The sequence below is a fragment of the Canis lupus genome, chromosome 28 (genome assembly GCF_003254725.2).
Source record: "Canis lupus dingo isolate Sandy chromosome 28, ASM325472v2, whole genome shotgun sequence".
NCBI classification, from domain to species: Eukaryota; Metazoa; Chordata; class Mammalia; order Carnivora; family Canidae; genus Canis; species Canis lupus.
In genome coordinates, this window is record NC_064270.1 from 29,896,217 (window position 1) to 29,922,279 (window position 26,063).

The following is a 26,063-nucleotide window of genomic DNA, read 5'->3' on the forward strand; positions in this document are numbered from 1 at the left end:
AGATGAACTTCAGACCCCACAAATATTCATGTTTAATACATTTGACTGTTCTTGTAAATGAGGGAAGAAGAAAAATAATACCAGAATTATTGTAGTCACCAATTTATAAAATCATCATTATTTTAAAGCTAATTGTAAGACTTTAAATGTTCAAAAAATAGTAATTTGCGGGTATTAATTGCACCTTACTACTTAACTGGTAAAGGTTTTCTCATTTTGGTGCCCAGGCCTCAAAGCAACATTTCAAATACACTGCCTAAACATTTGCACCCTCTAGCTGTCAGAATTCGAATACATAGGATTTTATCTTTTACATTCTTGTTATGATAGAAATTTGAGGCAGGTTTTATCCACACAGCCTGAAAAAATATCTCAGAAGCAAACTTCAGTATTCTACATCTACCCAATTGGTTCATTTACAAACTCTGCACACATACAACTCAGCCTCTGATCAGGCTTATTATCCCATGCACACTACCCACAAGGAAAAAAAAGTTAAATAAAAATAAAAGTCACAACTCTGTGTACTACTTAAGCTGAATACCCAATTATAAATTGGTACATCAAACTGTCTAAATAAGATGTTTTAGCAATCTTGTTAAAAAAATTCTCGGGCAAAATATATCTAATTTTAAAAAACACCCCAAGATTTTTTAAAAACACTTGTACTATACAACTTATAGGAACCTTGGAATAGGTTTACAAGGTTTTAATCAAGGTATTTACATACCAAGTGATGTAAAGAAAAAAAAATCTAATTTCCAATGACATTTTAAAATGTACTTATGCATCAAAGATTTGTATGAAATTAAAATTAAGGCTTTTTCTGTATAGTAATTTGTATAATTTTAATTTTACATAGTAGCCAACCTTGGAAGTGTCAGTCTTAAACATTCTTATCAATCCATTGCATTCAATGCAGTGGAGTGTGTTAAGTGTTACTTCAAATAATTACATTGCTGCTACTTCTATGTTGAAGCATGCTTTTTAAACACTGTAGTTATTCAATATTTACAATGTATATCATTTAAACTTCATGTAAAAGCACAAGTATGACTGTCTGACTTAAATACAAACACCATACTTGGAATTTCCCCCCCAAAATGAAATGTAATTTACTACAGTTTTAATAATCAACACTTTTTAAAGTTTTAAAAATATGTCTTAATGTGGACCACCAACATTCACTCAAGTAACTCAAATAATGCTGTTCCTTATTTAGTTTGTAAAATTTCTTTATCAGTCTGGCTTCAGTTTCTTTAGGTATAAAGAAAGTATTTCCTCCAAAGCGACTCCAAAAACATGCAATTTCTTCTCAATATCACACTTTTTTTCTGCTGACTTCGAATGTGGTCCACCTCAGGGGAGGGGAGGGGAGTATCAAGGTTCAGGATGAACTTATATGTGATTCCCAGTTTTTCACGATCCTCCCTTTTTTTTGCTCTTTTAAAAACACAGTGAGTTAAAATACTGAACAGCAAGATAAAAATGGAATAGTATTTAAGAATCAAAATGTATTACCCATTTCTCCTATTATATCAAAATTTGTAGTCAGAATTGTCTTTATTGACTTTATTTTAGTTTTTGTACACAAAGAAAAATCATGTTCATATCCATCATGAACAAAAACTTAAAAAGGCAGAACTAGAAGACATGTGTCCTTCACCAAAGCAAAGCTGTGCTAAAGGTTCCAAACATTTCAATTTTTAAAATAAATATTTTCATTTTCCGATGTCTACTTTCATGTCTTCAGAGTGTCACAGGAAACTGAAGCTATCGTGAATTACAATTTTGTTTAGAGTCCCAGCTCACTGTGTTTGGTAACTTGCCATACCATATCCAGCTTGGTTAGGAGGAGGTATTACAGGGGGAGGAGCTTGTCCTTGGGGAGGCTGAGCACCAAATCCACCCATCCAAGCAGCAGAAGGTGATTGACTTGGAAAACAAAACAAAACAAAACATCTTGAGCAAACACAAAGAAAAAATTATCTATATTTTTATACAAAAATCAAGCAGAGCCCCATCGTAGAATAAATAAGAAATCAACACATCTACAACAAAGAAATAAATGACACACATCCACACATGCAGAATCCATATCCTAACATTAGTCTCAAATTTTTGTTAACATAATCACAACTTAACACAATGACTTCTCTGAAGAACATCTCAAAATTGATTTTTTAAAAATGACAAATCATCTACCTATCCTTTATTGCACACATGGTACATCAATTTAAGAAATTTAAAAAACACAAAATTCGTGCCGGAAAAAGAAGGAAGAAGGAATCAGTAAAAATAAAGATCTAGGCTGACCTGGGGAAGAAGCAAAGGACAAAACCATTTTATGAACAAAGGAAAAAAAGCAAGCTACTCTGTACCACATAATTTCTTAGACTTCTCACACAACCCAACAGACAGAAATCATTACATTTCTAAACATATCTAGACAAAGACCTCTTCCATGCAAAAATAAACGAGGAGATAAAATAGATTAGAAATGCAAATGAAATGAAATTCTACCAACAGCTTATAGAGATAGGAGGACACAAATGTTACTTCAAAGTAACCTAGGTAATAAAAAGCACATTTTTGCACTATAAATCACTTTTCATAAGGTTTCTGTAACTCTAACAATATCAGATAGCCTGATGAATTTACTTGAGATAGATTCTCCCTAGAAAAACATACTTTTGATTTCTTTTGTCAAAATTGTATGTTTCTATATGGAAAAACCCAAACAACTTACTCTACTCCAAATCCTTGTTGGTTCCATGGTTGCCCGTATACTCCGTAAGGCGGTACTTGCCACCCATTTGCCATATACTGTCCATACTGTTGTGGGTTTCCATAAACCTGACTCCACTGGCCCCACTGACTATAGTCGACCTAGGAAAAAGCAAATTACTGTTTTAGGGAATAAGTAAGAAACACAGTATTTGAAGAAAGTGGGAGACAAGGAAGAGAAAAACTAAGTAAGCACCCTTATGTGAATAGGACTCTGTTATTTATCATTGTCTAAGTTTATTGGGGTGGTGACACCTGTGGAAAGAAAGTATTAAGATTCAGTTAATACCGCAAAATAATCACTTTTGAAAAAGCATTAATAAAATAAACTGAAAGCAGCTATATGCTTTATTTTGTTTATTTTACAGAGTTTCTAAAGCTTTTATGTAGATATGTAAGATGGAAACCTTAAAAAGTGCTGTGAAAAATCGAATTACCTGTTGGAAGTTTTTAGTCATATCAGGAGATTCTTTACCCCAATAGCATTTAACAACATGTCCTTCAATCGTGGTGCCATTCACTGAAACAATGGCATGGGCTGCACTTTCATGGGTTGAAAATCTAAAAGGGGAAGATATGAGGGTTTTGTCCTTTTTTTTTAAAAAAAAAAAAAAAAAAGAAAAAAAGAAAAGAAAAGAACTTACACAGTAAATATAGAAATGTATTAGTTTGTAACTGTCAACTTGGCATTTTCCTAAAGAACAGTATGCATACAGGTAGGTTAAAGTACTATGTTGCCCAACCTACTAAAGTAGCAAAAACTGATACCGGAGGGTATCAAGTAATGTAACTGAAAGGCATGGGTCAAAGAAAGGAGTAGCCTGTAGGTAGAATTTTACCTGACAAATGAATAGCCTTTCTCTGGAAAAACTCTTATTTCCATAATTTGTCCAAATGGTGAGAAAGTCTGTCTCATAAGCTGATCTGAGAAACAAAAACACACAAATAAAATACTTAAGACTTACGATACTGACACTAAGAGTGATACAGCTCTGCAGGGAAGGGGAGGAGGGAACCATACACTATACCTGTTAACCCAGAGGCAATTCCTCCACAGTACACAGTACAATTTTTTGGACTTGACTGGTTTACTACATCTTCAAATCTCAACTGCTTAGTGTTATCTATATACAGAAAGAAAACAAAAATGTTGATTGTACAGTAGTTACCAAACTGATTACTATGTACGGAGATACACCTAATTGGGGGTGAAAACTGAATTTTTCTTCTTGACACCATGATTTGATCTAAACAATCAGCTAGTTCACAGCTCCAAATATACTAATTACCAAATTATCAAAGCCCAATTACTACCAATTAAATTCAAGATGAAACGAGCCTTACAATGGTAATAACATTTATATTTTAAGGAATTAAGACTACCCTAATTCAGGATTTGGTGAAGTATCCATAATTTTAACACACACAGTAGACACATCTTACTTTCTTGTGTACTTTTAGGTGCAGGTGGTTTACGTGTGGCCCAGTTGGTTCTGATCTGACGACCACCCAACCATTGACCTCCCATATGCACAATTGCATTTTCTGCATCCTACAGAGAAAAAGAGAAAGAAAGCAATTACAAACAAAGAAGAAAATTGTGGCATATAAGACCCAGGAAGATGAAATAAAATGCTGGCACTGCTGGAGCCAATAAATCTTACCAGTAAAGGGAATGAATTCACTAAGCATCCTAAATAAACAAAACTGAACTAGTATCACCAAAAAAAAGGAAAAAAAAAATCTGAACTTCAGTGATATGCCAAAACTATTTGTATTCACAGATTTCAAAATACTAGGACAGCATTTAAGCATCGAGGGGAGGGAAAAGGATTATAATTCAAATATGTAAGAAAAAAATCATAATCCCACTGATTACCAGAAAGAGGGAAATCAAGAATCCCATAAAACAAAGTTCTTCACAAATATCCTAATTTAACGGTTGATTTGAAACATAACTTTTACTGAATATACAGAAACTCCCAATACTATGGTCTAAATTACATACCCCAAAATCTATATTCTAGTAGCAATGGACTATGACTGTGATACAAGATTAAGAATTCATTTTAAGACAGAAGACTTCCACATTAGGATTTAGAATGCTGGCAATAAAAATGAATTTAATTATCACAACTAATGTGAATTTGCAATGAATCTAAGCAAAAGAATATAGCTCCTAACCTTTATCTTGCCACTTCAATAAGATACAGGTAATTTAAAAGTCGCTAAAACTGGTCTAAATACTATCAAAGCCCACTTTATCATCCGATTTTAAAGTTACTACAAATGCTTAGACATTCTGGTACCTTTTTAAGAATATATGCAAAAATCATGATGAATCACTTTAATTTTCATTTACATAATTTGCCATAGTCATTAATATTCTAACTACAAAAGTATGGATGATAATTTAAAAGTTAAAACTCTTAAATATAATTTAACTTCCCTCCAAATTCTGAGATGAGTTCATATGTCCTAGTCTTTTCTTTTTTCTTTTTTCATACGTCCTAGTCGAGTTTGACTTCCAACGCAGCATCTTACCTTCACCAATGCATTAATGCAACCATAATAGTCTTTCTTATAATCAGCCTTTTTCTAGCTATTTCCAAGAAAACAATTATACTCTATTAAAATACACAAAATTACATAGAAATTTTATAGTCAACATCTAAGAATATTCAAGATTCCAATTAATAAACGACTAAATTTTATAGTAAATTTACATTGAGTTGAAAGAACATACCAGTTTGTTATAAAAAGATACAAAACCATAGCCTTTGGATTTTCCAGTTGCCATGTCTTTAACTACTCGGGCATCCCTGTGAAAAGAAGCACAGCTAAATGAGGGAAGTAAGAGTCATCCTCAAAATAAAAACTAAAAGGAACCACACACACTGTATTGTGAGCATTTTTTTAAATAAAATTCCAGTTAGCCCTAATTAACTACTGCCATTCCTGAACTCTCCCTAACGCTTCTTTACCTGTTAGAAAAAAGCAGTAGGACAAAAACATGTAATAAACATGCAACCTAATCAAATAGCCTGCACTTTCTAAACTAAATGCTCAAATTGGAAGATTAATAGGAACAATAGTTTCCTTTTCTAATATTCTATTGGCTAGTGTCCTCTAAGGTTTACTGGTTCTATAAATTACTGTAACAATGCTAACTACTTTACCATGCAATCTCTAAATAGTTAAATGTCTTCTGCCTAGTGATACAAAATATATGAAATATTAAAAAATTGAAAAAGAGGTAAAAATAGGAATTAAAAAGGCATACATGGCCTGTTAACAGATTTCTTTATTTTTCTTGGTCAATTCTCTACCATCATTTTGGAGTTTGGGCAGCTGTAAATTTTGAAAAATTGACATTTTCAGAAATTTAAGTAAGGAGAATAAAAAACTAACAACAATGCTAAGCACACCAGTACGAAAACAACAAATTTACACAGAAATTTTAGTGAGTAAGTTAAAATGATTGGAAATATAGAACTCCACTGAATATAGAATGTTAAAATGTAAATACTAAAATATGTATATATAAATAATGTATAATAAGAATAAATAGAAATGAGAAAAAAATCTACAACTGAGTTCCAGTGTGCACAGTTCCTTGCAGTTAGCCTTCAAGATCCTGTCCATTCTTATGAGCAATTCTGCAAAATAACCAGAATGCTATTACTTTTAATTGTGACTTGGACTTTAGAAAAACTGCAGGTCTCAGGTATAATAAATAAAGATCAAAAAACAGCAACCTGTATTATTTTTTATACTGATTTTTAAAACAGTACTACTTACCACATTTAAAGATTAAAAAGCAAAGCACATATCAAAATAGAAAATTAAGAATTAAATCTTTCTTTCAAATAAATCTACAGAACAACAAATTGTATACAGAAAAATATTGTTGTTCTTAGGTGAAACACATTCCTGTAAAGTAGTACTATAGCATTTCATTTAAATCTACAGGAAATACATAAAATATACGGATTTAAATCAGAAAGATAAATTGCAATAAACATTTTATAGAACTTATAAAACCACTTTAAATTTTCCAATGTACTTGATCACATAACATACAAGTGAGATTTGAGCATAAACTTTGTTAAAAATCAAACATTTAGGCCCTAACTAGCAGAAATCAAATACCAGTAAGAAAAAAACATCCACTAATTAATCCCACATTTATGGCTCAGACAATGAAACATTTTAGTATTATAATAGTACTACTTTTCAGCTAAAATATCAAAACACACTTATCATTATAATTAAACATGTACATTTAGAATTTAACCACAATATACCCAAGGATTTACCTACTTTTTCCCAATTTATAAACTCTTCCTATAAAAGTTTAATACACAGTATACATCACATTCACTTTTAGTTAACCACCAAATTTTGAAAACATATGACAGAAAGTTGGACTTTATATTAGGCTTTCCACCCAAACATCTGCTTCAAAGATAACAAACAATCACTTAAAAAATTTTAACATATTATACACAGGATTAGATGAAAACAAGACCCCAAAACATTGAAATGACATTAACATTTTCAACAACATCTACTAATCAAAAAAAAAACAAAACAAAACAAACAAACAAAAAAAATCACACTAACTAGGGAAAGAAAATCTTAATTCCAGTACAAGTTAATCATATATAATTTTGCCTATCACTACAGAGTATAGTATTGATTATGATACTTACGATATTTTACCAAAGGGGGCAAATGCTGATTTGATATCTTCTGTTGTAATTTCTGGACTCAAATCCCCAACAAACACATGGAAGTGATCTGAAATCAAAGCATTTGGTAATCAAATACTTAAAAAGTTAGCTACAATAAGCCTTTTTCAGGCAATACTAAGGGAAGAAAAACCCTACTTAAGCTGGTAGCGCTGCCAGGATAATTTCAGAACTCTTCCACAGTAAAATGCAGCAGGAGTACTTACTGGAAGTATCTTTTTTCTGGCTACTTGGTGTTGTTGCCCAGTTTACTTTGACCTCCTAAAAATAAAGATTATATTTAATACAATTATTAGGCATGTCATTAAGAACCGTAACACTTACCACTTATTAAATCATTTATCAAACAGGATAATTTTTGTAAAAACACTAGGTTGAATAAGCAAAAACCATCACTCCGCAGAGTTGAATATTTGTTTAAAAACTTGCTAAAAAGAATACAAGCTAAAAACAAAACAAAAAAACCACGCACACAAGCTAATTTGACATGCAAAAATATATTACTCATGAGGTGCCATCATTCTATTATCTTACCTTTCCCAAAATTTTTCTCCCATTCATAGCAGCTAATGCAGCAGCTGCATCTCTGTGTTCATAAAATTCCACAAAGCAATATGGGTCATTGCTTGTATGCTGCAAAACAGAAAATCCAACAGAAGAGTTGACCCTTCTGCTATCGGGTTGCTGAGAAGAAAATCCAGGAAAAAACATTACTGACAGCTAGGAATGTACAAGGTGAGATTGCAAAAGCTTATGAAAGCCTAACACTTATAAAAATAAAAAATAAGATTTACAGCTACACCTGACTTTGCACCTCAGAATACTGTTGTACTCAAACAGAACCATCAAAGCGGTATAGAATCATGACTATCATTATTAAAGCAAAATATAGAATCCTGGTGGAATATGTTAAATATAAAATAGAATTTTATATTAGACCTAACAAAACCTTAAGGACCACTCCACTCCTTACCACTGCTCTTCTTTCTCCCAACATAATTTTCAAAAGGATGAATTCTATTTATGCATCATAATCCTTCATAAACTGTCCCGGGACAAAAAAAAAAAAAATACAGAAACGAACCAACTTGAGAAACTTTACTTATGATTGAAAAACTAGGATGAATACTACATATGAGGAGATGATTATGTATTCCTTTCCTGGATAAGGGATGAAAATAAAAACAAAAATTTCAAATTTATAATCTGCTATTGAAATGAATTCCCCATCTTTCAAACTATTCTAACGAACAGGAGATTCAATATACTTTAAATCCAGTCTTCAAAAGCCAGAAAAGTATGCTAGTAATCAAGAAAAGGATTTCTGAAAATGTCTGAATAAAATATGCCAGGACAAAGCTACAATTTTAGATCACACACACAAAAAGAAACCTTCGTTAAATTTTTTCTACAATATTATGCTTGACAGGAGTTGGCAAAGAGACATTTATGAAGACAATCAGAAAGTATGACCTAAGTTATAACAACTTTATACTTTATAACAACTTTATAACAACCAAAACAGAATTGAATTCTATAAAACTGCAACCTGTATTGAAGAACTACAAAATTGTACAAATACATCTTTTTTTTGCATAAGGCTAAAAACACTCATCACTTTTCAACGTAAAACGCCCTAAAAAAAATAATACTATTTTAAAATTCTAGTTGCACTTACAAGGGGTACAAAATACCAGATAAAATAAAGATCTTTTCAATAACCATGGTTTTTCATTCTGGGAAAGTTTTAGAAGAAAAATCCAAAATAAGACGTCTAAAAACAATAGTGACGAAGCAACCAGAAGGCATTTCCTTGAGGGGGAAAAAAGTGTGATCATTAATATTGACAAGAAAACTACGGGCTCTCATATAAAATCCCACTGTCGTAGCCATGTGAACTCTGTTAAGAGGTACAGAAAGGAAATGAGGAAAAGATTCCAAAGAAAAACATGCTTAAATTCCTCTTGTAAAAGAGTTAACGTTTATCAATAACATTCATTTGTAGAAAGGATGCAAAGGTAAATAGCAAACAAAAACTACGCTAGCTAATTTTTCATTTTACTATCTCCTCAGCCCTGATGGTCCTTACAGAAAACACTGGTAATTCTAGCAAAACATACAGGAGTCCAATGGCAGATCCACGATAACAAGACACTTTAGTTAACTACCCTAACTCATGGAGACTGACTTCAAGTTTACCTAACTAGTAGCAGGCCAACCCCATTCAATATATGCATATATGCATGTGTGTGTTCTCTCTCTCTCTCTCTCTCTCTCACATCACACTGCATTCCAGGTAAGACACCACTGATTTCTGTCCCAACCCAGTCAAAGAATTTTTTAGCCTTAAAATCGGTAACATAACATGATAGTATAGAGAGAAACCTAGAATCTACAACAAATAATACCTCAAGTAAAAAATAAATAAATAAATAAATTTTAAAATCACAAAACTAAGGGAAAAAAGCATTTTTCATATACTGAAATGGAATTTATGAAAAGGGAAATAAACGCCTAGCTCTTTGGACACTTCCCATTTATGCCACCAAGGGACATTCTAGAGATCAACTGTGTCCTTACCTTGATTAGTAGTCACCAATGTTTGTTGGATGACATAAACGTCAAGATGAGATTTTACAGCTATCTATAAATTTGAATGTAGGAGTTGCAGAATACGGATGAATTATAAAAATTCATTTCAAATCCCTCTCCCCTCAAATGGATGACTGTGCACACAGTTTTTAAAAAGAATACTATTAAAACTTTATCAAAAGTTTCTCAAAAATTTTGTAGTGACTCTACTTTCTCACATCCCAATTCTCTCTTGAACCCACTCCAATCGGCTTCCTACCCAACCAGGCCAGTGAAACTTTGTGTTGAGCTCACCAGTGACCCCTCTGCCACCTCTGTGATCCCTTTTCTGTCTTCATTTAAGACTTTCAAGCAGTACTCAAAACAGCTAACAACTCTTCCTCCTTTAAATATTCCATTTTAGGTTCCACATAGCCTCTTGGTTTTCTGGTTCTCTTAATGGAAAATCTTTCAGAAGGCAGTTCTTCCCCCTTAACTCAAACTCTAAGCATCACCCTAAATGTTGAAATGCTCCAGCACTTAGACCTAGACCACTCTACCCCTCTTCCATCAGCACTCGTTAGATCAAGGGACTAGATTTCATCTAGTGAAATGTGAACCATGTCCACATTTCATCTAGTCCCATAGGTTCAAATACACCTACAAGCCGGTATCATCAGCACCGGTCTCTCAGCTTACCCAACTATCTACATAAAATGTTCCTTTGGATATCTAATGCACACCTGCAGTTTAACACTGTCAAAACAGAACTCCTGATTCCTACCACTCCCCCAACCATACTATGCCTCCCTTCGTCATTCCCATTTGAACAAATAGCATGACCATCTACACAACTGCAAACAAGAGCCTTTGTCTTTCTTAATGTCTTCCTTTCCCTCATGTTCCCCAGCCCATCCAGTCCTACTAATTGATTCCACCCGCAAATTATATTCCAAACTTCCCTATTTCTATCTCTACAGCTACCAATCTAAAGAACAAATCCCCATCAGCTCTTACATAGACTAGTAAAATAAACCCAGCTGGTTTACCTTCTTCCATTCCTGCACCCTACAATCCATTCTCCATGACAAGCCATTCTCTAAATAATCTTAAAAATGCAAACCAGAGTGCCTCATTACTCTGCTTAAAACTCCACCACAACTATGTATCATGGCCCCTACTACCATAGGTGATTCTGAACCCTGCCTGCTTATCTCTTTACACTCATTTTCCACCACTTCCCTCTACTTCCCCAGGTTCCAGCCATCTTAGTCTTTGGTTCCATGAACTCACCAAGTTCATTACCAACTCACAGCCTTTTGTATTTGCCATTCCCTCTGCCACTAGCTCGGAACACAGATGGCACCATCTTTTTATTCCTGTCTCAGATCAGAGAGGTGACATCTTCCCTCACCACCTAGTTTATATAAACATCAACTCTCCAATCCTCATCACAGAATGGTTTTATTCTCGTCAGAGCTCTTATGCCTATCTGCAATTATTGTTTACTTGTTTGTTAACAATATTCTCAATAGTATGTAAACTCACGGGTGTCCTTTGGCTTTCTACTATAGCCCCAGAGCTATAGCACTCTGAATAGTGCCTAGCATAAAGTAAATTTTTGATGAATGAATCAAAGAATGAATGAATGAATGATCAAAGGAAAGAAGGGGTACTGGAACAGAAGAAGGATTATTAATAGCTAGGAAAGAAAATCAAAAGGCCAATTTGCTTTACGGGTTTTTCACAGTTCCCCTCACAGGGTATAACACAAACTCCTTAGCACAGCTTCCAGCCCCTGCTGAACACTCTTGCCTCATCTCCTGCCATCTTTTATGACTAATCCCATTCAGAACGCCGACCACACCATGGTCTCTACCTTCAACTTCCTCTCATGAGCACACCTGCTCCGTTTACCAGACTGGATCGCCATTCTTCTCTTACCCGGAATCCCTTCTTCCTCAGATTTCACTGCTATCCTTGAGGTTCAGCCTAGATGCTGATTCCTCCAATAAAGCCATAAAGCCTCCCCAGGCCCAAGACTGTACCAGACCCCTGTGCTCCCACAGCATGTGTCATTAGTGCCTGTTAACTCCTCTGTCTCCCTCATCGGGCTGTAGAATTCTAGTGCCCAGAACTGTCTTATTTAGCACTGTATCTCTAGAACTTCCTGGAATAGCTGGTACAGAGTAAATAGTCTAAAAAGCGTGTGGGTGAATAAAGACAAAGGAAGAAGATGAACTGAACCACGAGCCTTTGGGCACTGCTACACAGTCTTAACCAGGAAAGTATAAAAAGAAAGTTTTCTTTGCAAAGAGGAAAAACCAAATGATCACCATAACAACTTAAGTCCAGTCTACATACAGCCGCTATTATTAGTATTTAGTAGAGATACCCACAGTGCACGGTGCTGCACTACGCACACAAGAACCTAATGTTCTTTTACTACACTAATTCCTAAACCTTACATGCAGATTATCTGAACAGGTAACATTCTTAATGGAATCGTATGAAGTATTAGCTGGTTTTTCAGCACTATGAGATACGTTCTAACAGTTTTTTTACAAGCAGAATCACTCGAAGGTAACTACATCCTGAAAAATGACCACGTGAGAGTAACAGCACACAAACTTTGTCCTCGCAAATAAAACGCCGTTCTAAACCTAGTCTGTCTGCCAAATCAAAGTAGTAAGTCAACACAATAAATGTGAATCTCTCTCCATCAGAGTAACTTGAGGCCTAAAGTGACATTTTAAAATGATATTAATCAACTTATGTATCTCCCATGTTAAGCATCACGCTGTCAGCACATGGAACTGGGAAGATCTTACCTCTGTTATCATTTTACAGCTTTTACAGGGTCCAATCTGACTGAATAACTGAAGAATAAGGACTTCTGTCACATCTCTGGAGAGGTTACCTACGTATCTGTTCAAGAAGAAAAAGAATACATTATCAGCATTTCCCTTCAGCTCTGACGCTAATGCATTATCATTTAACTCAACACTTTTTATTTCATTTTAACTTCCTCTGTCTTCAGTACAATTTTTTACGATTAAGCCTAATCCTATGCAGGTAAGATGAAGCCTTACTTAGAAAAGCAGCAAGTGTTCTAGGGTACTAAAATCAGGCCACTAATGTATCACTTCAAACATTTTATAAAGAAGAAATCACTGTGACCTTGCATACCCCCAAAGCATTATTACTCCATATCCTACATATCATTTTCTCATCTTATTTATTAGAATAAAAATAATACAAATTTAAACCAATCTCCAGATAGCAACAATTTCTGGATGTAAAAAAAAAAAAAAAAAAAAAAAAAATTCTGGATGTAAAACACAATTGAAAATGTGTATGTGTGTGTGTGAGAGAGAGACACACACACAAACACACACACATAAATAATACCAAAAATACTGATTAATTATAAGATCTGATCATAAAGAGACATTAGACATAAAGGGAGTTTATCTTAGATCCCCAACAAAAGCAATTACGCGAACAAAGAACAGAATTAGAGTTATAGCAAAACACAGAGATTGGAAGGTTTTGTTTTGTCTTGCTAATAAGACTCATTGATGGTATATCTTCATTGTTTTGTTTTAGGAAAGCAGGGCAAAAATAATAAAAATTTCCTAGTGTAAAATACACCAGAACCAACAAAATATACCTTTATTTGTAGATAACAGAATATAAAGATTTCTCCAGAAATTCAGAGAAATATAAGACAAATCTAGGTATACTTTCCACTATGCTGATTTAAAGATTTGGGATTTTTTTTTTAAATTACATATTGAATATATGTATTCTTTCCTATATTAAGAAATTCAGAATACAGATAAACTCAAAAGAAAAGAATACCACCATCCAGAAATGACCACCTGGTTTTATATGATTTGTCCATGGATTTATATGAATTTAGCTTAATAAATGGCCAAACTTGTCAGTCTTTCTAGTACTCAGTGTATAATTCCTAAAACTCACATCTGTTGTGAACAACCTCATGAACTAAACAACATTTATAAATTTTAACATAGCTACTCCTGGAAATTAAAAAGACGTTAAGTTTTATTTTCTTAACGATAATATATAACATCTGGAAACTGATCACGGAGACCAAAATGAGCATTGCACCTATGGTTACCATATTAAATACATAACTGCTTTAAGCTGGAACATCCTGAAAGGGAAAAACAAACTGAGAAAAGGTAAAGTGTAAAAAGGAAAAAAATGATCTGATTAAGAATGAGTAGCGATTTCCCAGTTCAACTAAGAATTTCATTGCAATGGGCACTAATAACTACATGCTCTAAAAGTGAACCACACGTCCAATGTTACTTAAATAGAAGACTAAACTAGTGACAAACGGCTTTAGGTCTACCACGCCATCTTTTTCTTATAATTAAAGTAGAGCAGACCCGTCGGTAGGCCATGGAATGACACACTTTTTCCAGCAGTACCAAAAGTTATAGGATTATAAGCTCGTCAGACAACTGCCTGTCCCTTTTTAACTCATAGGGATTTGTGAGCCTGTATCCAGGGAATAATTTCTTTTTGTATGAGGTAGAACTCTCTATAAAGAAAATGAAGACGTGACCTTGGTCTCCTAAATGTTATATTCATTTAGCCTAAAGTGCTAGTTAGCTCATTGCTTAGAGAATAGAAGAGGAATGGATAAAACTGATTTTCACATATTGACACTAATAACAAAGTTATAGTAGAATAATTATTTTCATATAATACAATGTAAATAACTTAAATAGTTTTAAATTTGCATTACCGCTTAAACACGGATTTGTTCACAAAAATTGCATGGGCATTAGCTACCTTCCACACCTAACAGTTTTAATAGTATTTTTATTCCAAGTCAATCTTTTTCGAGTGAGTTATAAATTTTGAAGACTTTCCAGAGGCACACTTAGATATGGTAATTTACATTTCAAGCACTGATGCTAAGGAGTAAAATGGTAATCTAAGTTTAGAATGACACGAAATACAAAAATCCAGTTTTAAGGTTTCCTATTTTTCAAATATCTACACTAAAAATTCAGTGGTAAAGCAGCAAACTAAATTCCAAAACTAATATTAAAAAAGGCTTCCATAACATGTACAACATCTTAATTTAGTGGGATAAAAGGGATGTAATTCACCATATAATTTCACCTATATTTTATCCAAATCTCAGACTGCCCTTTCCTTTACTCAATTTCTGTAATTCGTTCATTTGCATATGCCTTCATCCTTCATAGTATTCAAAGAAACTACTTATAACTTTTTAAAATACTGTATTGCACAGTGTAAGTATCTTACAATACCATAAAATTATGTCCCAAAATAAATACTAACAAAAATATGTAAGGCAGATGTTCAACATCTGACCTAGAAAGAACATCATCTCTTGGCAGTACAGAGAAGTATCTTTTCTCTCTCTAAATTATAGTTCCTACACTTCACTTTCTTTCTCTTCTGAAATAGTCAATATATTCTAAAGTTCCAAGTGCTAAAGTATAAAGTTTCTGCCTGAAACATACAAAATACAGAAAAAGGCAAATGGCTCAAATTCTTGTATTAGGAGGTCAATTCAAAGAATAAACACTGAGGAAATTCCAAAACAATATTTACTGAAGGGAAAAAAAAAGGCATACCTTAGGTCTATTTTGTCTTCTATGAACAGGAACTGTTGGAACTAAAGCATTAAAAATGGGAAATGATGCTTTTATCCCTAATTTAAGGGTTAAAATCCAATCTGAGACCAGAAACTTGGCAGTTTCACTGTAGGCAAAAGTTCACATTGCCAAACTACTTCCTATGTCCAACTGGGCAGAATTTTAAGTTAAGAACATCATGCCTTTCAGAAGACTAATCAAGCTTTTTCAACACTGAATGTGCTCTCACTCTGAAAAGAGTAGCCTTACCAAGGCTGAAATTAATTACGTGTACTTTTGCACAAGACAGTATGGCTAAATCTCCATGAAAGTAACATTTTTGCTTTTGTTCATAACAATATCCTTCAACAGGCCTCTAAATGAACTCATCAATTTGTGGGTATTTTATTTTAGGAAGGAGGCAAGGTGGAGGAAAGGTACAAGGGGGTACAAGCGAACTGACCACCTATATACAAGATATTGACACACGCACACACGCATTTTAAAGAAACAGAGAATGTGATTGAGTTGACAGAGGTGCTTCGTTACAGCCACAATATAGCCAAATCCATCACATAGCTAAGCAATTTTATAATGGAATCTAATAGTTTCTTCTGCTATTACCCTCAAATATTCAGGTTATACTCTAAGTCACTGCTTTATTTCCTCCTTTTGACAGCTTCTATCAGAAATAAAGAACAGGAAAGCATAGCATAACATGGTGTAATCCCAGATCCACAATTCCTACGAATTTTGAGGCATCAGATAAATGAAATTTAAACCACAATAGAGCACTGCTATAATTTAATGTTGTGTTAGAGATTCAGATCAAATCTCTGCACTCAAAAGCTACCTACAACACAAGTCTGAAATGTGGGTCCCACAAGGTTGGTGTTAGGCAGTTTACTTCTAACACCAGATTACACAGAATGATCTCGTTTGTTTTTTTAGATCACAAGTTATCCAATATATATTACCCCCAAATAAATGTCAAATAAGAACAAAGAACATCAGAAAACAGACCTTTAAAGGATAAACAAACTTTAGGCTCAACATCAAAGCAATTCTATACCACTTTAAATACCATCAAATAAATTAGTAATACTGTAGGTAATGAATATTTAAAGACCTACCTAGGCTATAAACACCATATTGTTTTCTGATGATAGAACCATATGTCTTAGCTTGTGTGTGTCTGCAGGAAAAAAACCTCACTAGTAACACACAGGCATTTTAAGGAAACAGTTTAAGATAAGCTTTGTTAAGAGTACATTCTTTTACAACATACTAGCCACTTGAAAACCTAACCCACAGATCACAATGTAAAATAAAAGGATCTCCATAAATAAACAAAATAAAACCCTACTAGATGTCAACCTCTAAAGTCACGTTCAAAGTTTTCATCATGTTACTTACACCTAAAAGAACCCTTTGAGGGGAATTATGTAAAATGAACACTTAGAAAAAAACTAGACTATACATTATTTTTATTAAAATCTGATCGAGAAATCCTGAATCTGAAACATTTGTTATCTCAAAATTCCACATGTAAAGGTTTTAAAATATATATAAAAAAATTATCAGACCACACCATGTATGACAGTCATGTCTGCTCATGATTTTACATTAATCAGGACTTTTAAAAAACCTTAATACTAATTCAAAGAAGTATAATCATCGTAAAATATTTGAGTACCTCTTGTGTTCCAGGCAGTGAACTAAGTGCTGCAGGGGTAAGACCTAGGAAGATGTAGCAGTCCTTGTCTAAAAAAAAAAAAAAAAAAAAAAAAACCCTTCCCATAGAGAAGAGTGGGAGAAGGAAAAAGGAAGACAGAATAGTAAACATGTACTGACATACAGGTACAACTAAGCTCAAGAGGTTTCTTTACTCACATGTACACATGTCACATTCTTAGACAACTGTAAACACAGACGAAGTAAGTGTGTTTCAGAGAAAAACAGGAGATTGGAGAGAGCAGAGGTAAGAAGTGACAAAGTTAGCTCATTAGTCTACTGGAGAAGGGTCCAAGGTCTGATGGAGATGAAGATAAGGCAAATGCAAAGATAGTTATATGAATTAAAGGTAGCGAAATGGCAAATTATTTAGCCCCACAAAACCAGGAATTCCTCTTCTTAAGGAACAGATACAGTTAATGAGAAAGGTGCCATGAGAATTTACCAATTATTCAGTAGCTATTATGATGCAATGATGACATTTCTGATGTTTAGATACAATGTAACTTTTATCTTTGTTAAATACATGCTAGCTAGGCACTATATCCGCTTTCTCAGATGCTTCCATCACAGCACACGTGGCTATCAAGCCTTGGTTTCAACAGATTTTAAAGGGCAAATTTCAAATTGTTCCAATTCTCTCTTTTCTGGGGGAAAAAAAGTCAGCAATGGGAGACAGCGCAGAATATAAATATAAAACTTCTCCAAAGCAGACTTTTGTCACTGAAGCATTTGACGTGCTTAAGTTGGTCTCAAATTCTCAAAACAGGATGGCAAATACTTTGGTTGAGACATTTAGAGAACCAGGAATACAAAGAGCGCCAGCCCACCCCCACCCCTCCCAAATGAAACAACAACAACAACAAAAAAAAAAAAACCCCAAACCTGTTATCAATATTGTAAATAGATATCTATCTTCTTTACTGAGCGCTTTCTTTGGTAGAAGAGATGAGAATCTAGTCAAACTTCCTGAGTACCCATCCACCTTCATCTATTCCCCCAAAAAGTAATTTCCCCAACAGATAGCAGAGCGGAGTGGACTATGATCGTATCAATACCAGGCAGAGGCAAGAGAAAACAAAGCAGCGATCTGACTCCTTCTACTGGAGGTAGGTGTGCTGAGCTTGCAGAGGCTAGGAAAACCAAAGGTGGCCAACTTAAACAGTTCATTAGAAATCACCCAGACTTTCTTAAAAAAAAAAAAAAAAAAAGGCAGGAAAAAAAGAAAGGAGTGCCACACTATCCCGGAAAGGAATGCAAATGCTGAGTCATCACTCTTCATTAGGAAAGAAAGGAAAACTCGAACAAGCGGTTGGAAGATTGAAACTCATTCATTAGACCGGGCTTCAGGTGTAAAAAAAAAAAAAAAAAAAAAAAAAAGCCACAGCAAGATAGAGGAAGAAAAGGGCGCTCAGAAGACACACATCGAATAGGGGATAGACGACACTTTATCCAACTCCGGAGGGTCTCAAAGCACACAACAGATCAGGAGAAGGGAACACCAGAAGAGCGAAAGCAGTGAAACGACTAACTGGCTGTCAGTTCAGCGTAGGTAGCGCTCAAAGTAAACTTCGAAGAAGGGAAAGATGCTCGGGCGGCAGAGGCATCCCTCCTGCACTTCGAAAGTAGCGGGCGCTCGGCGAGCGTCTGACAGCGTGGGCGGGGGCACGTGGGGCAGGGAGCGAGCCCGGGCTGGAGTGGAGGCTCCGTGTCCGCTTCCTCGGGGAGCTCAGCCTGCGACGCGGGCCGGCAGCGGCGCGGCGGCGGGCGTGCGGGGCGGGGGCGCTCCCGGCTCCGGGCCCCCCGGCTCCCGGGCCCCCGGGCACGAGGCTGCGGTCCCACCCCCGGTCCCACCCCCGCCCAGGCCCTGCCCCCGTGGGGACCGGCGGCGCCCGGCCCGGCCCGGGGCCCCCGCGGCGGAGGGGGAGCAGCTCTCCCGGGCCTGACAGCCCCGGCCGTGCGGACGGCCGGCCCAGGGAGGGAGTGCAGAGAAGGGCGCGAGAGGAGAAGGTCGAAACGAAGCCCAGACCCCAGGAAGTGACTGCGTCGGGGGAAGGGAGGGCTTCCTTCCCAGGGAAAAGGGGACAGAGGAGGAATGCACTTGGCGTCCGCGCCGCCCCGGCCAAGGAGCCGCCGTAAGTCCCAGCTTCGGCCCCGCGCTCCCGCTCCCTCCCGCATCGCCCCGCGGCGCCCGGGCCTCCCGGCGCCTGGCTGCCCCCGTCCCGGGTACTCACAGAGTCCGGGGCTGCCCGTCGTCTTCCATCATGGTGGGTGCGACGGAGCGATCCCGGGACAAGGGGGAGGGCAGGGCTGGGGAGGGGAGGGGGTGGGGAGGAAGGGGAGGGGGGCTCCGGGCACCGGCTGGGGACAGAGGAAAAGCCACCGAACCCTGCTCTCGGGCTCTCTCCCCCCAGCCCGCTCCGGACACTGCGCTCCAACCAGGAGGAGCAGGAGGAGGAGGAGGATGAACAAAATGGCCACCGCCACCAGCCAGGCAGGAAACGGGGCAGAGCGCAGGCGCGGCCCGCCAGGTCACCGCTCAGGCCAGCCGCGACGGCCTGTAAAGGGAATCACCGAGTGGGGAGCAAAACAGGCCGCTAAGGAAACCCTGCGCCCAGTCCCGACGAATCACGACGTCCGCTCCGTGCCTGCCGGCCGGCTGAACCCCACCAGCCCGAGGAGAGATCGAGTAAAAAAGGGAACCGCCGGGAAGCTGAAGGTTCTGGGAATTGTGGTCCTGGAAAGGAGAGAGGGAAGCGCTTCTCCAGGGGACTTCTGGGAACTGTAGTCCGCGGGAGACTGCCGGCGCCCCCGGCGCGCTGGGTCGCGAAGAAGAGACTTCTGGGTAGTGTAGTCGTACGTGAGGGCGTGCGGCGACCAGGAAGTTGGCGTGCTGGAAGGAGAGGGAGAGCATAGAAGCGACGTTGAAAGGCAGCGGGGGACGGGATGGGAATTAAAAGCGCTGACCGGGAAGTAAACTACGAGTCCCAGAGTGCCTCGCTCTGGGGGGCTGTCTTGGACCGCTCGCCGCATTGTAGGGCTCTCCAGTTGGCTCAGCCTGTGCTACCGCTCCGCCCTCGTCCAGCCTGAGAGCGGGTTCTTCAAGTGCGGCTGAAGCTGCGCTGTGGCTCCGCGTGGTGTCGGAGTCCGCCGGCCTTGGCGAGCTGTTCTCTGTGCATCCAAACAGCCGACGGGGGGTCGTCAGTCGCCCCCCCCGTCCCCGCGCGGCGGGCTGGAGGGGCTGCGGCCGACGTCGGGTCCAGGCTGAGCCGGGAGCTGCGCTCGCTGGGTCCCCTCGGGCTTCCTAAGGTCTGGCCTTGTCTTTGGGGCGTGTTTTCCCGCGGATAGGTATTCCTGGTCTAGGTAGGCTGCGGAGATTGCTTTAGAAGTTTCAAAGGTTTCCCCATCCGTTATCGCGGCGGGTAATGTGGTGAGCGGAGCAGCCCTCCACTAAAGTGACTCATCGGGTCAGTGTAAGGCGCAGTGCTGATGCCCCCGAATATCCCTTGTTGACTTCTTGGAGTGGGGAAAAGGAAAAAAAAAAAAAAAAAAAGAACGTTCGGGCAGAGACGTGCACAGACTTAAGGTCGTGTTGGCAGACATCCATCATGCAGACGGGAAACGAAGCCTTGCTTGAGAAAGGAGGCAGCTATTTTCCAAAGTGCTCCCCTAGCCCCGTAGGATTTTTTTTTTCTTTCTTTCTTTTTTTTTTTTGCAACAGGTCACGGTGCGCTTCCATCCCCTCCCCACCCCCACCTCCACCCCCCCAGCATCTTCGGGAGAATGTTACTGAGTGTGAATCACAATGTTACTGTGAAGGGCGGTGATCAAGATTTTTCCAGCCTGTTGCCCGAGCTCAGGGGTCCCAGCTGTAAAGAGTGGGCTCTGCGGGCCTGTGCGGAGGGGGAGGGGGATTTGAACCTGGAAAGCTTCAGATTCCCCCTAGCGGGGGCGGTGAACCCCTTAACAGCCAGTGGGAATTGCAAAAGGGTGCAGAGACCAGGATCTAAGGTTTATATATATATATATATATTGTTACTTGGGGAGGGAGAAGAAAGGAAGGTGTGGGTGGAGTGGGGGGTCTTGAGAGCTCGGAGAGGTGGGCTCTATGGAATTGTGTTGTGGAGGATTTGTACCAGGCCGAGGATTTGAGCTTTGTCTTTGAAACAGTGAGGAGTTATTCAAGGGTGTTTGTTGGCCTGCTTTTTTTTTTTTTTTTTTTTTTAAGGTTTTTTTATTTATTTATTCATGAGACACACAGAGAGAGAGGGAGGCAGAGACACAGGCAGAGGGAGAAGCAGGCTCCATGCAGGGAGCCCGACGTGGGACTCCAGGATCAAGCCCTGGGCGGCAGGCAGGCCCTAAACCGCCAAGCTCCCCGGGCTGCCCTGTTGGCCTGCTTTTATTGGACCTAGTATTGGGCCAGTTTTATCGTAATGCAATTAGTCATTTTTAAAATTTTTTTTTATTTATTTATGATAGTCACAGAGAGAGAGAGAGAGAGGCAGAGACATAGGCAGAGGGAGAGGGAGAAGCAGGCTCCATGCACCGGGAGCCGGTCGTGGGATTCCATCCCGGGTCTCCAGGATCATGCCCTGGGCCAAAGGGAGGCGCTAAACCGCTCCGCCACCCAGGGATCCCTGCAATTAGTCATTGATCCATGCCTGGCCCACTGTATTAATTCCCTGTTACTGCTGTAATAAACTTAATGCCTTAAAATAATAGGAATTCACTGTCTTACGTCTCCGGAGGCCAGAGGTCCAAAATCAGTTTCAGTAGAGCTAAAATCAAGGTATTGGCAGGGCTGGTTGTTCCTGAGGTCTAGGGTAGGAATGGGTTCCCTGCCTTTTCTACCTTGTAGAGGCTGTCAGCATCCCTTGGCTTTCAGTCTCATCCACCCTGTTCAGAAACAGCATAGGAACTTCTTTCCTCTCTGACGTCTGTTTCTAAGGCTTCTTTCCGACTGATCTTCCTGCCTTCCTTTCTCACTACAAGGACTCTTTGTGATGATTACACAGGGCCAGGATAATCTCCCCAATTCAACATGCCTCTAATCTCATCAGCAAAGTCCCATTTCTGCCATAACACATTTTACTGATTCTGGGGATTAGGACATAGACCACATACAACCCACCTTTATTAATTGTTCCTCTTAATGTAATAATAGCTGTGAATTTTCCACCTTAAAGTTGTAATGACAAAAATTTACAACCAAATGTATGTTTTGCCTCCCACCCTACACATACACTAAGTGATCCTCTTGCCTCCCTTCACCTGGGGTAAACATAATCCCAAATTTTCACCGTTTCTTGTTTTCCTTTTTATAAATTTATATTCCACATATGTATTTATATGGAATGCAACTGTGTGTGTGTATATATATATACACACACACACAAAGTGTGTATACAATGTATTTTTAATTGTTTTAAATATAATAAAAAGTAACAGCCCCTCCCCCCCATAAAAGACAAGAAAAAAGAATATACCTATTAGAATGGCTAAACTCCAGAACACTAACAGCACCAAATGCTGGCAAGGATGTAAAGCAATAGGCACTCTCCTATATTGCTGGTGGGGATGCAAAATGGTACAACCACCTTGGCAGAGATTTTGGCAGTTTCTTTACAAAGCTAAACATAGCTCCTAGATATTTACCCAAGATAAGTTGAAAACTTAAGTCCACACAAAAACCTGCACATGAATATTTACAGCAGTTTTATTCATAATTCCAAGAAATTGAAAGCAACTAAGCTGTCTTGGGATAAGTGAATAGATAAGCTGTAGTATATCCAGACAATGGAATGTTATTCAATGAAAGAAAAAAATGAGCTATCAAGCCAAAAAAAAAAAAAAAAAAAAAAAAAACATGAAATAATCTTAAATGCATATTGCTGAATGGAAGAAGTCAATTTGAAAGGACTATATACTGTGTGATTCCAGCTATTTGCCATCCTGGAAAAAGTGTGGCTGTGGAGACTAAAAAGAGGTATGGTTGCCAAGGCAGAGGAGGGAAGATGAATGGGTGGAACACAGAGCATTTTTACCAGGGCCAAAATATTCTGTATGATACTATCCGTTTAGTGGATCCCATAGAACTGTACACTTTAAGAGAGTGAGTCCTAATGTAAACCTTGGGGACTGTAGTAAATAATAATGTGTCAGTGTTGGTGCATCAGTTGCAACAAACATACCACAGAAATGCAAGATGATAGTATTATGGAAACTGTATGCTATGGTGGGGCAGAGGATGTATTGGAACTTTGTACCTCCAGCACAATTTTTCTGTAAACGTAAAACTGCTAAAAAAAAAAAAAAAAGAGAAGAAGAAGAAGAAGAAGAAGAAGAAGAAGAAGAAGAAGAAGAAGAAGAAGGAGAAAAGAAGAAGTAGAAGTAGAAGTAGTCTGGGATACCTGGGTGGCTCTGTGGTTGAGGGTCTGCCTTTAGCTCACGGTGTGATCCCAGAGTCCCGGGATCGAGTCCAGGCATCTGGCTCTTCACAGGAACCTGCTTCTCCCTCTGCCTGTGTCTCTGCCTCTCTCTCTCTGTCTCTCATGAATAAATAAATAAAAATCTAAAAAATAAAAATAAAATAAATGAAGTCTGTTACAAAGGGAAAAATATGCTTTTTATCTTTTTGAGATTGTTTTCACCTAATGTAAGATTAAGCCATATTTTATGTATTCAGCTTATTCATTTTCACTATTGTATGATTTCCAGTGTGTGAATATACCACATTTTGATTTCTCATTGATAGACATTTGAATTGCTTCTGGGTTTTTACTGTGATGAATAGTGCTGCTATGAACATACTTGAACGCGTCTCCTGTTAATAGATGTATAAGAGCTTTCTTTGGTCTGTTTGGATTTATACTTAAAGTAGTATTGTTGGGTTACAGGGTATGTGAATATTTCAGTTTTGGAAGATAGTATCAAATATTTTTTTCCAAAATAGGTACCCTGATTTGCACTCCCAGTAGCATTATGTAAGAGGTCTTATGACTGGATCCACGTCCTCTTCAACACTTGCTTTTGTTAGACTTTTTACGTTTTTGTCAATCTGAGTATGATTTCAATGTGATCTTAATTTGCATTTACCGAATCAGTAAGATTGACCATTTTTTATTAGCCATCTGTGTTTCCTCTTCTGAATAGTGCCTGTTCATATCTTTTGCCTATTTTTCTACGAGGTTATATGTGCTTTTTATGTTGACTTTTATGAATTCTTATGCTAATTTTTTCTCACTTTTTTTTTTTTAGATTTTATTTATTTATTCACCAGGGACACAGAGAGAGAGAGGGGGGCAGAGTCACAGGCAGAGGGAGGAGCAGGCTCCATGCAGGGAGCCTGATATGGGACTCCCATCTCCAGGTCTCCAGGATCATGCCCTGAGCTGAAGGCGGCGCTAAACCGCTGAGCCACCCAGGCTGCCCATTTTTTCTCACTTATATTGCAAATATCCTCTCCCAGTTTTTTTTTTTTCTCTTTATAAGTGCCTTTAATGAACAAAAGGTCTTAAAGTGGTCACATCAATCGTGTGTGTGTCTTATTTAAGAAATATTTCCCCACCTTAAGCCTAAAGAATAAGAAATGCTCATCCATGGAGTCTACTAAAACATTTTAAAATTTCGTATTTGAAAAAAATAATAAAAATAAATGAATAAATAAATTTCATATTTGATATTGAAATCATTAACCCACCTGGAATTTTATATATATGTAGGGTAGGGATCCAATTTCATATTTTTCCATATGGTTAACCATTATTTTTTAACTGCAATTAGAAGCACAACAGCTTTCCCCTCCCCCAGTTGATTAGACATGCTTCCTCTATCATGGTGCAGTTTGGGTCCTCTAGGAAGACACAGATAGGATTAGATGTATAAGAAATACACTGAAGGAAACTTGTGAATGATGGAAGGAGGAGAGAACTCGAATAGGCCGGGACTCCCACAACAGAGGCTGGACACTTGTCAAAGGAGAGAGGGAAGGCTAGCAATTCCCTCAGACACTGTGTGACTCGAAGTAAGACTTGGCTAAGCAAGTGGAGTGCCCCAGGGCAGAGCCCCCCTTAGAAAAATCCCGGGCTGAGCAGAAATGGCCCAGCTCCAATAATTCCGCCATCTCAGTGACAGGCTGAAAGCAGCCCTGGGAGACAGCATGGCTTCTGCATGGATGCTGCAGTGGATGTGATGTTGCCATGTGTTCTATCCTGGAGAAGACCAGGAGGCCAATACATTCCTTGCAGCAGCTTCTCTTGCAGGGAGGTCTGAGCAGGGCACCTTCATGGCCATCAGAGCCTAGTATACGTGCAAGTTTGCTTCCGGGCTCTATTCTGTGGGCCAACTTCTCTATGCCTGTGCCAATACAAAAATAGATCCTCCTGATAAGTTCTAATCTGGGTGGGGTTCGTCACCTTCCTGCTCTTCTTTAGAAGTATCCTTGTTCTTGGTCCTTTACTCCATATGTATTCAGAGCTTTTAAGCAGAGGAGTATAATATCAGACCTGTACTATAGCAAGATAACTCAAGCAGATGTGTGGGTTATTATAGGGATGAGAGATTTCAG

The 26,063-nt window shown here is 38.2% G+C and overlaps 1 protein-coding gene and 1 long non-coding RNA gene across 12 annotated transcripts; one reads left to right on the top strand and one right to left on the bottom strand.

Moving 5' to 3' along the window:
* Positions 1-1,557: 1,557 nt before the first annotated feature.
* On the bottom strand, positions 1,558-19,915 carry TIAL1 (TIA1 cytotoxic granule associated RNA binding protein like 1). Of its 11 annotated transcripts, none has more exons than XM_049102990.1 (14): positions 19,729-19,915; positions 17,457-17,524; positions 16,894-16,955; positions 12,944-13,040; positions 8,076-8,225; positions 7,748-7,802; positions 7,503-7,590; positions 5,534-5,609; positions 4,231-4,339; positions 3,816-3,911; positions 3,627-3,711; positions 3,225-3,348; positions 2,750-2,889; positions 1,558-1,935 (listed from the first exon to the last, which is right to left on the bottom strand). In XM_049102990.1, exons 4-14 carry the CDS (start codon positions 12,953-12,955, stop codon positions 1,809-1,811), a joined length of 1,062 nt encoding a protein of 353 aa, XP_048958947.1. In that variant the 5' UTR covers positions 12,956-13,040; positions 16,894-16,955; positions 17,457-17,524; positions 19,729-19,915; the 3' UTR covers positions 1,558-1,808. The 11 variants fall into 11 exon arrangements, with proteins under 11 accessions (XP_048958947.1, XP_025323201.1, XP_025323203.1 ...); XM_025467416.3 differs by lacking the exon at positions 19,729-19,915 and adding an exon at positions 19,027-19,167; XM_025467418.3 differs by lacking the exon at positions 19,729-19,915 and adding an exon at positions 19,027-19,165 and having other exon boundaries at positions 8,076-8,174.
* Positions 19,340-25,184, top strand: LOC112672424 (uncharacterized). The gene is made up of 2 exons (XR_003144280.3): positions 19,340-19,629; positions 19,909-25,184. It is a non-coding gene; the product is annotated as an uncharacterized LOC112672424 (long non-coding RNA).
* The last annotated feature ends 879 nt before the right edge of the window (positions 25,185-26,063 follow it).

What these genes read in the sequence shown, in the direction of transcription:
- TIAL1 (XM_025467413.3), bottom strand. Translation starts at nt 19,760, where the DNA reads ATGATGGAAGACGACGGGCAGCCCCGGACTCT. An exon ending in TGACTAAAAACTTCCAACAG is followed by an intron (nt 2,890 to 3,224) that starts GTAATTCGATTT and finishes GCTTTTTCCTAG; the next exon opens with GTCGACTATAGTCAGTGGGG. An exon ending in CAACAAGGATTTGGAGTAGA is followed by an intron (nt 1,936 to 2,749) that starts GTAAGTTGTTTG and finishes TTGTTTTCCAAG; the next exon opens with TCAATCACCTTCTGCTGCTT.